The sequence below is a fragment of the Psammomys obesus genome, unplaced genomic scaffold, assembly GCF_907164565.1.
Source record: "Psammomys obesus unplaced genomic scaffold, mPsaObe1.curated_primary_1811, whole genome shotgun sequence".
Lineage (NCBI taxonomy): Eukaryota > Metazoa > Chordata > Mammalia > Rodentia > Muridae > Psammomys > Psammomys obesus.
The window spans coordinates 872,073-884,929 of NW_026596125.1; the positions used below are offsets into that span (position 1 = coordinate 872,073).

At 40.8% G+C, this 12,857-nt stretch overlaps 1 protein-coding gene across 1 annotated transcript in view; it reads left to right on the forward strand.

Moving 5' to 3' along the window:
- The window catches only part of Cc2d2b (coiled-coil and C2 domain containing 2B), a 73,702-nt gene that overhangs the window by 11,903 nt on the left and 48,942 nt on the right, over positions 1 to 12,857 (forward strand). The window contains exons 7-12 of the mRNA XM_055591615.1: positions 2,493 to 2,688; positions 2,889 to 3,025; positions 3,128 to 3,256; positions 6,887 to 7,096; positions 9,187 to 9,284; positions 11,944 to 12,084. Of these exons, the coding sequence (XP_055447590.1) occupies positions 2,493 to 2,688; positions 2,889 to 3,025; positions 3,128 to 3,256; positions 6,887 to 7,096; positions 9,187 to 9,284; positions 11,944 to 12,084 (911 nt within the window). The remainder of the gene's footprint in view (positions 1 to 2,492; positions 2,689 to 2,888; positions 3,026 to 3,127; positions 3,257 to 6,886; positions 7,097 to 9,186; positions 9,285 to 11,943; positions 12,085 to 12,857) is intronic.

A 12,857-nucleotide genomic window follows, 5' to 3' on the forward strand; every position in this document is an offset into this window, starting at 1 on the left:
TTCTCTGTGACCTTACTCTGCTATATTTTTCTTCATAATTCTCAGTACTTCCCAATACATATTTTTTGTCTATTTTCTTCCTGGAGTGTATTAGGTACTCAATGAATATTTTAATATCAAAAATATGGTTTTGTTTTTCAATTTTTCCCAAGGTCTTAAATACAAAGTCAGCTGATCTTCCAGCAACTTAAGATCTAGGCTAGGGGACAGGATTTTCTGGGAAAGGAGAAACGTCTGTCCCTGTTCTTCCCACTGAGCAGAGTGCAGGAGCCATGTGCTGTGATTGGACATTTTCCTTCTCACATAGCAAGGATGAAATAAGTTCAGCAAAGGTGGGGGCCCAGGTCCAGCGAGGCATGCTGGAATCCAGGTGAAATGGATGCTATTTGGAGTTAGCTGAACGTGCTATCTTCCTGCTGGAAGGCTATGGGAAGCTACAGTCCCTGTAACATCGAGAAATCTATTTGACAAGAGGCTGAATTTGAGTATGGCCCCTTCCTGCTGGGAGTAAGATGCGTGGTCCAATCTAATCAATGACCCCAGGGTGAAGTTTGAGGAAGCTCTCAGAGTGTTCTGCTCATCATTTCATAGCCAGGGAGGAATGTTCCTTCGAGAGAGGTGGGGACAGCATCTTCACTTGTCACAGTACTCACTTATGTCCATCTACGTTTAGATCTTCCTAGGCTTAGACTCCCTGTCACCCAGCAGCTGACAGAACAGGAATGTTCTGCTGTGAGCTGCAGGCTGAGGACCTGGAAGGTGACAACCTGGAATAGCAGCTGGGTTGAACTAAAAGAGAAAGAGTTGAGCAGACAGGGCTTATTGAGTCAAGATGGTAACTTGGCTCAGACTAAAACGGACAGTTAGGTAAGCCTCCCAAAGGTGCCTGTGGGTCAAAACGTCAGGGCCGAATTGGGCCCCCCACTATCTTCAGCCACCAGGATTGAGAACCCTGGCCTCTACCAGCGGTGGAGAGGAACATTAGCATGAAAGCACTAGTAGGGGCAAAGAACCCTTCTTAGTTGGTGAAAAGAATGTTTAAAAAGCTCCCCTGTATGGAGATTCTTATGTTGCTCCTAAAAGACACCACAAAGATATGTGGATGTAAAGTATTTCTGTAATTTCATAAAAGGGATAGGAAGGAGGGAATAACAGTAGAACGACTCAATACAAACCCAGGAGATTTCTAACTACGCTTTGCTTTAATGCTGGGAGGACATGAGGAAGGAGGAGAAATGAGGAAGAAAAGTAACAAAAACTGTGTTTGAAAATGTCATCATGAGCCGGGCATGGCGGCTTTAATCCCAGCACTCGGGAAGCAGAGGCAGGTGGAACTCTTGAGTTCCAAGCCAGCCTGGCCTACAGAGCCAGTGCAGGACAGACAGGACTACACAGAGAAACCCTGTCTCAAAAAGCCAAAAAGAAAAAAGAAAAGAAAAGAAGGAAGAAGGAAGGAAAGAAGAAAAAAAGAAAAAATATCATCATAAAACCCAGTTCTTCATTAATAAAAAGAGAAGTTGTTGATCCTCTGACTCCAAAATTCTTGCAAAAAAAAAAAAAAACACAAAAAAGACTAGGATTGCTCAAAGAGCAGGTAAGGGTTTGCAGTCGCAAGAATTCCACGACCCAGTTGTGCTAGCACACATTGATGGGACTGCAGTTCACAGCAGCTGTTGGGAGGCCGAAGCGGGGGACCTTGAGTTTTATTTTAGGGCTACAAAGAGAATTCCTGGCCGCAGCAACATGCTGAGTCTCTTTATCAAGAAACGAAACAAAAATAAAAATAATTCTGTGATTCTATTTTGTTACTTTCCATAAGTGTACATTTCCAGAACTGAGATTTTTTAATTGCACGATGTAGTTGGATGATACTTTGTTCAGTAGATGAAGGTTTTAAATCACGTAGTCATCTGAAGCAATAGGATTACTCAGTTTTTGTGAGCAGATCCATACTTGTGATAACAAAGGCACTTTTCAACAATATTGTATGTTTATGTACCTATACTCAGATTTTAAAACAACTTTTATAAGTAATCCTGTATTTCAGAATTTCACTGTAACCACTTTGCCGTAGACTTCTTTCTTTACTCTTTATTATCTTCTCTTAAATATTTTGTAGAGAATAGGCTTTCTACTTTTTAGGTACTTTTTAGCTACTTCGGAGTACTAGACCTGCCCTTCCCATATGAGTCCTATGTCTGAAACTTTCCCTGAGGGCAGAAGGGGTCTAAGTTAGCATTCTATTTCAGCAACATTTACTGGAGAATTGAACAGGGAACCATAAAAACATATCACATAACGTTAACCTTAAACAAGTTCCTCTTTATTCAGTGACACTTTATTTTGTGACTAATGTGTATTATGGTTTCAGCTAGCGCTTGTTCTGGGCTGCATGAATGGGAAGGCCTCGGGAAGGCTGGTCATGTGTCTACGTACTGATCATGGGGGTGGGGAGGGCATGCAAGCTCATTTTTATTTTTGATACCCAACAGAAAACAGTAAACGATAGTTACTTCAAACACTCTGCATTTGGTGGCAGTTTACAAAATGTTGCTGAAAACCAAGATGATTTTATGGAAGAAGTAATTTTAACAGATTTATTTGAAGTGAAAGCTGCAGAATATGAAGATGATCAAGAACAGATTAAAAAACAGGAGGCAAATATTTTTGTGCCAAGTAGTTCTCCAGGTAACACACTTCCCCAAAATATACAAGACATGAATGCGCCATGTTACAGGGCACTAACTTCTGTGCATGTTGGCACAGTAAAAAATAAATTAAAAATTAAATGTAAATACACACACACACACACACACACGTGTTGATCTTGTATGTATTTGCTCTCCCACTGTGGGGTTTAAAGTGATTATCCACGTTTTGTCATTAAGTGGTCAGCCAGCGTAAACTGCCAAAAGGCATGCTGCCTCGAATTTTAGAAGATGAAGGATTGTACATCAAGAAAAAGCCAGCGACATATAAAAAGATGTGCAACAAAATGGAGAACCGCCTGCTTAGCCTCCAGGAGGCAAGTATATCAGCTAATGGGTTCAACCAGCAGCAGATTGCATGTGACACTTGCTTTTCAGTGAAATGCTCAGTTAATACGTTTTGTACCTCTCTCTGATAGGGAAAACGTTGGTTTGAAGAAAGCGGAGAAATAATGTCACTACCTTCTCCTATTAGCCAGTCTTGGAATTTTAGGCTCAGCACAAGCGAGGAATCTGTGAACCCAGCACTAATGACCATACACAGAAAGGTAACCAACACTGCTCTGTTTGGAATAATGCTTGAATAATGGCTCTTATAATATCAATTACAACTTACATTTTTATGGTTTTACTTTAAGGATATTAGCCTAGTCATACAGAAGCCAACCTTTTATAAAATGTTAAGTAATCTTTAAGATGACTGAGGTCTATTTAATGATGGGAAATGCTCAAATAAAATGTGAAGTGAAAAACACCATACAAAATTTGTATGATCCTCACTTGATTTTATTTAAAACAAACAAACAAAACCCCAAATGAATAGCAACCAAAGGAACCACCATCATAACTCTTAGCTCTGTGGATTATTCTTTACCTGTTAGTTTTGCCCATTTTACATAAATGGATTAATAAAATATTACTCTATTTGTATGCCGCAGTAATTTGCTTTTTTTTTTTTTCTGTATAGAAATCAGTTGAAACCACATTTTGGTTATCTGTTCTTCTACTGATGGATATCAGGTGTATCCAGCTATGATAACAACGCTGCTGAGGCACTGTACATGTGTTGTGACTGGACATTTCTGTACGTTTTCTGCTGAGTAAATATCACAGAACAGAAATGTTAGTGCTAGGTCTGAGTGCATTCAGTTTTGCTGCATAACACCAAACAGCCTGTGTGGTGGTCTCAACCCCATGGGCTCATTTATTTGAATGCTTAGTCATCGGGGAGAAGGATTAGGAGGTGTGGCCTTGTTGGAGGAAGTGTGCCACTAGGGTTGGGCTTTGAGGTTTCAAATGCCCAAGCTAGCCAGGCTCAGTCTCTCTCCATCTCCTGCACTCTCCATCTCTGTTTCTCCATCTCTCTGTGTCTCTGTCTCTCTCCTGCCTACAGATCAGGATGGAGCTCTCAGCTATTCCTTTAGTACCATGCATGCCCACATGCTCCCCATCATGATGAGAATGGACTAACCCTAGGAAATAGTAAGCCAGGGTCCCAATTAAATGCTTTCTTAGGAGTTGGTCATAGTGTCTTTTTACAGAAATAAAACAGTGACGAAGACCATGGTTAATTAGAGAAAGGATAATTCCTTGATTTATGAGTTGAATGGATGGATTTTGGTAATGTATAGCAAGATGGAGAATTCTTGGGATCGGTGAGATTTCAAGTCCTGAGTATGAGGAGCTCAGGGATTGGTTGGGTTTTATGGGAAGCTCAGGGATTGGTGACATTTTCACCCCCTTTTCCCTGCATCAGGACCATTAGTTAGGATGGGAAGACCTTCCCAGGTACAGGAGAAGACCTCCTCATCACTGGGGAGGCTGGAGAGGCGGTGCGGCCACTGTGGACAGCTCCTGTGGCCGTACCTCATGAGGGCAGCAGGCTGAGGAGGTGTCACTGTTTTGACAGATGCCGCCATTTTGACAGCTCCTGTGATGGCCTCAGGCTGGGGTGGGAAGAAGAGGCCACCACTTTAACAGCTCTTGCAGTTACTACTGAGGGACTACATTTATTTCCCAAAACAAGGCATTCCTGTGTCCCATAGTTCTGTTTCCTGCTGTTGAATTAAAATCTGTCTCCTGAATGCTGTATTTATTTGAAGGTGTTTGGCCACAGAGAACTAATAAAGTACTTCACTCCTGTGACAGTTGGACTATTTGCAGTCTATAGACTATTGTCACTCCTGCTTTTAGCTTTTACGTACAGTGTAAACTCACACCCTTTGATTGTTATTAGAAATTCCATCTGCTCGGTTACTTTGCTTTATAGCTTCCGAGGGCCACAGTCAGTGAGTATTGAACAAGAAAAGACCAGGTAACGTCCACTGTCCTCCCACTTGAACAAGTAAGATCAAGCGTGTGTCACAGCTAGCCAGTGCTGCGTTTACTAAACAAGACAGGCGTCTCTAACTTCAGTTTCCAAAAATTTGTCACCTAATAGTTAAAAGCTGAAACTGCTGTCCTCCTGGTGTTTTGCCCAGTGATGGCCAGCTTACCAATATACTGATAAACTCCTTAGGCTGAATCTGAGTTTGCCATTATATAGAGGATAGAAGCTTAGCAGATATGGTTAAAAACAAACAAACAAACAAACAACAACAAAAACCCCACCAAAAACCAAAACCAAAACCAAAACCAAAACCAAAACCAAACATGTATGGCTTTTCTCCTCCCTCATTGAAGCCAGTAAGGAGTTCCTCACTCGGGGAAAAGTAGGGAAGCAGAGGTTTAGGAGTGATCTGGTGGTCGCTAGTTCTTCGGGAGTATCCAGGCTGTCATTCAAAGCTTGGGGTCAGACTGCATTTATTCCAGCATAGGAGCAGTGTGACAGCAAGGATGCAGGCTGGAAGATATTGGTTCAATTTCTGTTTAAATAGCCTAATATCACAGACTGTGTACGCTTCAAAGAAGTTTACTAAAGCTCCTGATTCTTCTCCAAGGTCAAGGGACCAAGTCTCATAATGGCCTCCTGGCCGAGTTCGAAGACAGTGCAAAGTGTCATGGCAAGAGGCAGGAAGCATACAAGACTCAGCCAAACAAGTTTTTACAGCTGATGACACATTCTTGAGACAACCAGTTAATCTATTTGTCCTGGTTATGTCTTTGTCAACTTGACACAAGCTAGAGTTATCTGGGATAAGGAAACCCAACTGAGACACTGTCTTTATCAGATTGCCTGTACAGAATGTGGGCCAAATAAACCTTTTCCTCTCCTAGTTGCTCTTGGTCACGGTCTTTATTACAGCAATAGAGAGCAAACTAAGGTACCGTTAATTGCATGCAGCAACTAATCAGTGGTTAATCTGTTTATGAGAAAAGAGAACTAGTAACCTTCTAAAATTCTCAACTTGGCCCAGCTTCTAGATAACCTTGAATAGCAATCAACTTTCAGTGTGGGCTTCAGGGGAGGGGAAAGCCCTGTTCAAACCTGAACAGATTGACCCAGAGAGAGGATTCAGTCTTGAGAGTTAGATTAGACTGTACATCCTAAGAAACTCACCATGTCTCTCAAATTGCATCACTAAACGTCAGCCACATGTATTTAGGCACACATGCTTAAACTGAAGACAGCAGATGAACTGTTTTGCATATAATCTAAGAGCTCCAGACTGAAACAATTATAATTAAGGTTCAGCCTAATATCCAAGTGGAGACAGTCTTTTTGTATAGAGAGGGATGGTGTCCGGTGAACACCTAGAGAGTCTGGCTTCCCTTAGAGGATTTTTCAGATGATTACCAGTATTATTCACTTATAAATAATGTTTTAATAGATAATTCCATTAAACTCTGAATCACAAGACAAAACTCTTAATGCAAAAGTTGTAACACAGTTTGCCGTGGTGTTTCCTGTAAAACGTTGCTTTTGGTCTTGTAAATTGAAAATCGAATATCCATATAAACAGTCATGGTGTGGATGACAATAATTTACAGCAAGATGATTAAGATGCTGTGTTAAATAAAATCAGCTGCTATAATAAAAAAATAAAAACAACATAAATCTATTTTCTTCAGTCAAGTGTCTAAATAAATTTCAAAGATGGACTACTTGTTGCCTTTATAGTTCTGTCGCTCTGGGATTTAAATGCACCTGGCACGTTATTTTACTGGAAAAAGTTACTTGTGGTTTCAAAGGCAGCAGAATCAGATGAACTTGGTGCATATTTTTTTTTCTTTAAAAGGCAGTGAAGTCTGACCTGGGATGCTGTTTCCGGAGCAGAATGGACGGTCACAGGGAAATGTACCAATTAGATCTTAACATCGTGGGCTTGCAGTTCAGCCATCACCCGCTCTTCAATCAAGAACAAGTCCTGTGTGCCAGACTGCTCCAGCTCTGTGAGTCTCTCCAGGACAGGCAGAAGCAGAGTTTATCCCAGCTGCTCTATGAGAAGGTGATGGGTCTCTTGTTGACCTTCCAGGGTCCAACACGTAACAGTGGGAGAGGACACCCTTGGTATAGAGGAATTATTGAAGAACATTCTCCCTTCGTGCTTAAATATTTAACCTGTTTGGACAGAAATGTGAGAACAAATTGGAAGGTTGGACTTGTAGAGGAGATTCCCCAGATCTGCCCCAGGGGACAGCCACTAGTCCAGCCATTCTCAACCTGTGGGTCATGACCCATTTGGGGATAAAATGACCCTGTCACAGGGGTCACCTAAGACTATTAAAACACACACACACATTTACATTACCATTCAGGACGGTAGCAAAATTACAGTTATATAGCAGCAACAAAAATAATTTTATGGTTGGAGGTCATCACACACATGGAACTATATTAAGGGTCGTAGCATTAGGAAGGCTGAGAACCACTGGACTAGTCGGTGCTACTCTTGTCTCTATGACTCAAGAACAACATTTGAAATTACCGTGACTTTAAGAGGCACTTTTAAAATCTTGCAATTTAGCATTTTACATTAAAATGAATAGTAGTCTTGAACCTCCTATGAAACTGAAGAGTCCTCTTCTGGGGGACTAATCTAACTCATCATCTAGGAGAGTCATAAATTCTAAAGAAACATCAGAGATGTATTCATTGATTATTGTGTCTCCTCTCATCTGAGCCTTCTTTGGGATTCTCATACCCAAGCACTTTGTTAACAAATGTTCTTTTAGGAAAAAAAAAAAAAAAAAAAAAGTAGGTCTCATTCACTTGGGTATGCTTGAAATCAGATAGTACATATTTTCCTAACCATGCAATGTTGACAGAGCCACCAGGCATTTCAAAAAGTTGTATATGAATTGTACCTTAATAAATGTCTGGTTGTTAAATACAAGTGTAGCCTGCTGTGGTGGTACACACAATAGTGCCAGTTCTGGGACACTGAAGGAGGAAGACTGCTTTGAGTCTGAGACCAGCCTGGGATAGATACTGAAACCCTCTTAGAAACAAACAAACAGAAAACAACAACAAAACAAAAAACACGAGTGCAGAAACCTGAGAACTTGGTTCATCTGCCTGACTTTCCTGTTACTAATTGTGTGAGAGAATTTAACAGTAACATGGGACTAGTACCTGTGAATACTGAAGATGCTTCCACGTTTCAATGCAGTGTGGGTTGTGGTGTTTATGCATCCAGGAGCTGATTCTGAAGTTGATTCATGTCCTTGAGAATAATTATATTTATAGATTTCTGCTCTATCTAATGTACCTAGCAAATTATCTCACCTTAACTCCACAGAGTACTGTCTACTAATACATTTACTGAGGATTTATCTCTATTGTTAATATTCATGGTTTTCTGCATGAAATAATGTTTGAGATTATTGTTGGTTACATATTTCCACCTTAGAGTCTTACAAATCAATCCTTATTCTGTTAGTCAAGAAAAATGATCATTTAAGGGCAACTGATAGTGTCTGGCATCCGACAGACCAAATTATACACATTTTTCCATGCAGTGTTCTAATATGTGTGTGGAACTTGGAGTTAGCTTGTCTTAGATGAAATTGAGTTCCACCTTGATTCTTTGTCTCCAAAGGCGAGCCTGGTGGCCATCACCACCATTTTAGTACTGACTTGAAGAACTGTCTTTTTTGTTTGATTGGGTTTTGTTTTGTTTTGTTTTGTTTTGTTTTGTTTTGTTGTTGTTTGGTTGGTTGGTTTTTGAGACAGGTTTCTTTGTGTAGCTTTTGCTATCTGTAACTCACTCTATAGGTTGGCCTTAAACTCACAGAGATCCACGTGCCTCCACCTCTTGAGTGCTGGAAGGCATGTGCCACCATTGCCCTGCAAAAAACCATCTTTACATTTATTTACTATTATGTATGTAAGGACCATTTCTTCCACTCACATATTCATGTAGTCTTACCTTGTTTTCGTTACTAAATTTAAGTATTAAATTATGAAAGGTAGGAGGACAAAATTTACACTCCTGTGACTCTGTTGCACACATCTGGACTTAAGTCTCTACAGATGGGTTAGAGTGACAGTTGTAAGTATATAAAATAGAGCAAAAACCTGTTTTCTTAATTGCAGCTAAAAGCACTGACGGATGCTACCAAACTAGCAAGCAAAAATACAGAAATAAACCCATTAACCAGAAAATCATTAAAAGATTATTATTGGCAGATAAGGTAGGTTTTTGAGTGAGTCCTGCATGTATCAAACATTTATTAAGTGTCTTCTTTAGATAACATGTTGTGCTCGCTTTGGGATATATAAATTTTTTTACATAGAACTTCCTGCTCTTTAAAAGATTACAGAAATATTGCTAGTCTTAAGACTCGTGTTTGTGTAGAAACATTTCACAGAACTACAATGATAAAATACTGGTAGGTTTATTTTCTATTGATAAAAGATTACTTGGTGAAAAACTTTCCAGAATTTGTGAAGAGGAAGTCTAGAGCTGGAGAGCAGATGTGGTGGTTTGAATAGGTATGGCCTCTATAGATTCACATGTTTGAATGCTTGGCCCATAGAGAATGGCACTATTAGGAGGTGTGGCCTTGTGGGAGGAAGTGTGTCGCTGTGGAGGCAGGCTTTGAGGTCTCTTATGCTCAAGCTTCACTCAGTGTAGAATACCAGTCCCTCCTGGCTGCCTTCAGATCAAGATGCAGAACTCTTGATTCCTCCAACACCATGTCTGCTTGGATGCTGTCATGCTTCCCACCATGATGATAATGGACTAAACCTCTGAAACTGTAAGCCAGCTCCAATTAAAGGTTTACTTTTATAAGAGTTACCTTGGTCATGTTGTCCCTTTTCAGCAGTGGAAACCCTAACTAAGACAGTAGTGTAGGCTTAGATTTTTTCAAACACCTACTTTATTTAATGTTCTCAAACAACTCTGTCTCCCTTCCAACCCCTCTGACCTTAGGTAGGAGATTAGTAAGAAAGGGGCTGTAGACCTCTTTTAGCTACTTCCTGCTGATTAGGGTTGTGAGGTTCTTTGGGGTATATACCAATCTCAGTCATCAGGATGCCAGCAGTCCAGTCAAACAGCAAAGCAGCAAACCACAGCAGCAGCAGCAAACAGCAAGCAACAGTAGCAGTGGTGGTTCCATTCAGCAAAAGTGGCCAGACTCTGCCAAAGCGGCACAAGAAGTTCTCTGGAGCATTTCACTCCGTGAAAACCAGCAAAGCGATTCAAACCGTTGCAAAGTGTAGTGATGCCAAAAGCATCCCTTCTCAGAATCCACATAAGAATGTTTTCCAGCTGGCAAAACCCACGCCCCTCGCACAAGGTAGTTTCCAGCTGACAAACATGATGCACCTTTTCACAGGGGCTGTTTGTTTTCCAAAGGGGGAAAAGCATTACCACATCCCACACTTGGAACCAAAACAAAAACATATTCACATAACACAACTGAGTTTCCAAAGAAATCAGAAACTCCGCTTCACAATAGAATAACTGAAAAGGAGACCCACTCGAGGACTTGGTTTAAAAGCAGGTTTGAGCAGACAGAAAAGTCAGCGAACTTGAAAATAAGCGTATAGAAAGTCTTTGAAACAGAAAATCACAGCCTAGGCAACCTGAAAGCTGTTGATAACAGTATTGGGTTGTTGATAACAGTATTGGTTTGTTGATAACAGTATTGGGAAGAAGGTGGGCTCCTCTGAAGTTGATTAGGCCATGAAGGGCCCATGGTCATGGGTGGTGGGTTTTAATGTCTTAATAAAAGTGCTTTTGAGAATGGACTCTGTCCACCAACAAGGAAGTGATACAAGTTGAATATTGAATTTAGTTTCTCTACCCTCCAGTATTTCAAATAACAACAGTCACTCTCGAGTACCTCCTAGAGTGTCTAATACTCAGGGTTGTCCTCATCATTGCTTCTCATCAAAACCTCTTAAGATTCTGAGACCTAGGAGTCTTCCCTGAGACTGATACTCCAACCAAGTAGAATGTATGGAGATAACCCAGAACCCCTGCACAGAGGTAGCCCATGACAGTTCAGTCTCCTAGTGGGTTCCATAGTAATGGGAAGAGGGACTGTCTCTGACATGAACTGATTGGCCTGCTCTTTGATCACCTTCCCCTGACAGGGGAGCAGCCTTACCAGGCCACAGAGGAAGACAATTCCTTATGAGACCTAACATACTAGGATCAGAAGGAAGGAAAAGAAGACCTCCCCTACCAGTGGACTTGGGGAGGGGCATGCATGGAGAAGGAGGAGAAAAGGAGGGATTGGAAGGGGAGGAGAGAGGGAACTACAGGGGAGATACAAAGCAAATAAAGTATAATTAATAAAGAAAAAGATTCTGAGACCTGAAAATATCTGACCTGTTCCTAAATTAGTGACTGTGGGGCTGGAAAGAGAAAACTTATGGGAGCACTCTTTTGTATTAGAGTAGATAAAAGCACTAACTGGTTTACACTGTTTTGTCATGAATAGTAGAGTCCCAGCCAGAAATGATCTAAGTGTCACATAGATAGCAAGAAACATCACCAAAGTGCCAGGGCCTCCCAGCCCCCTTTACTCTTCCTTTCTTCCAGCATCTTTTACGTGTTCCTTTGGGATCTTGCAGACTCCTCAGCTAGGAGACTACTCTCTTTCCAAAAAGCTCACATTTTAGCAGAGCACTTTTGGATAGTGATAACATCTGCGCAGAGCACATTTCTCCTGGGTTTTCAGTGGATAAAAGGAAAGCATCTTAAGATAGACATTTCTGATGTGGGTAAAGTGGGCGAGTGGATCAGTTCAAGCCAGTATGTTCTACAATGTTTCCAGTGACTTACAGTCCACAGTTCTAATCTAGCAGCCCACTCTTGCTCTGCAATTATTTTCGCAGCAACACAAAGCAGCTGTATGATGCAGAAAGGGAAAAGGACCTCTGCCTGCTGCACAGTGTTTTACAGACTTGGAAACAGATGAAATCTCTCCGGCAAAAGCAAGGATTTACAAGCACCCCAGTAAAGCTGCAGTTCCATAGGTAAGTGGCCACTCAATTTGTGCCCGGTGGTCTCTGAGGAAGTCCTGTGAATACTGAGGATTCACACTGGGAAAAGATGTCAAAGAAACAATTGTTTCGCATACTCAATAAAGGCCCATATCTTGAATATATAAACAAATCCCACAACTCAGCTAGAAAGAAGCTTGATTTAAAAGTGGCCAAAGGGTTTGGACAGACAAAGGCCAGATGGTGAGTGGATGGAAGATGAACACATGAAAATATGCTTTTCAACAAGCCAGAAAGGAACGTAAGTTAAAGCCACAACAAAACAGTGTTAACATAACCTGTTCAAACGGCCGAAAATGAAAAAGTTATTAACAAATATTGCCAAAGATGCTAAACAGCAAAAATCTCCACTTGTTGCTGATGGGCACAGAAGTAGTTTGGCACCTTAGAACAAAGCTGAACATGGACCCAGCAATCATACTCCACATATAAAATATGCTATATATGAAATGTGGTAAAGCATAAGTAATTACATTGAGTCATAAAAATATATCTACTAAATGGGAATTCTAATTCAGAGTTAAATTTGTTAATCATGTAAGTATTTATGAACTCCAGAGTAATAACTAGTTCCCTTCTGACAACCGTTTGTCCTGAGTCTGTCTTTTTCAGAACTGGTAAGGGCAAGTGTCGTTTCAGGCTACTAGGGAAGGTGTGTTTTGTGTTGTTCTTCTACTTATACGGTAGCTTTTAACAAAAGCACTTCAAACAGTTTGTAAACCCAAGCCCAGCATGGAAAACCCATG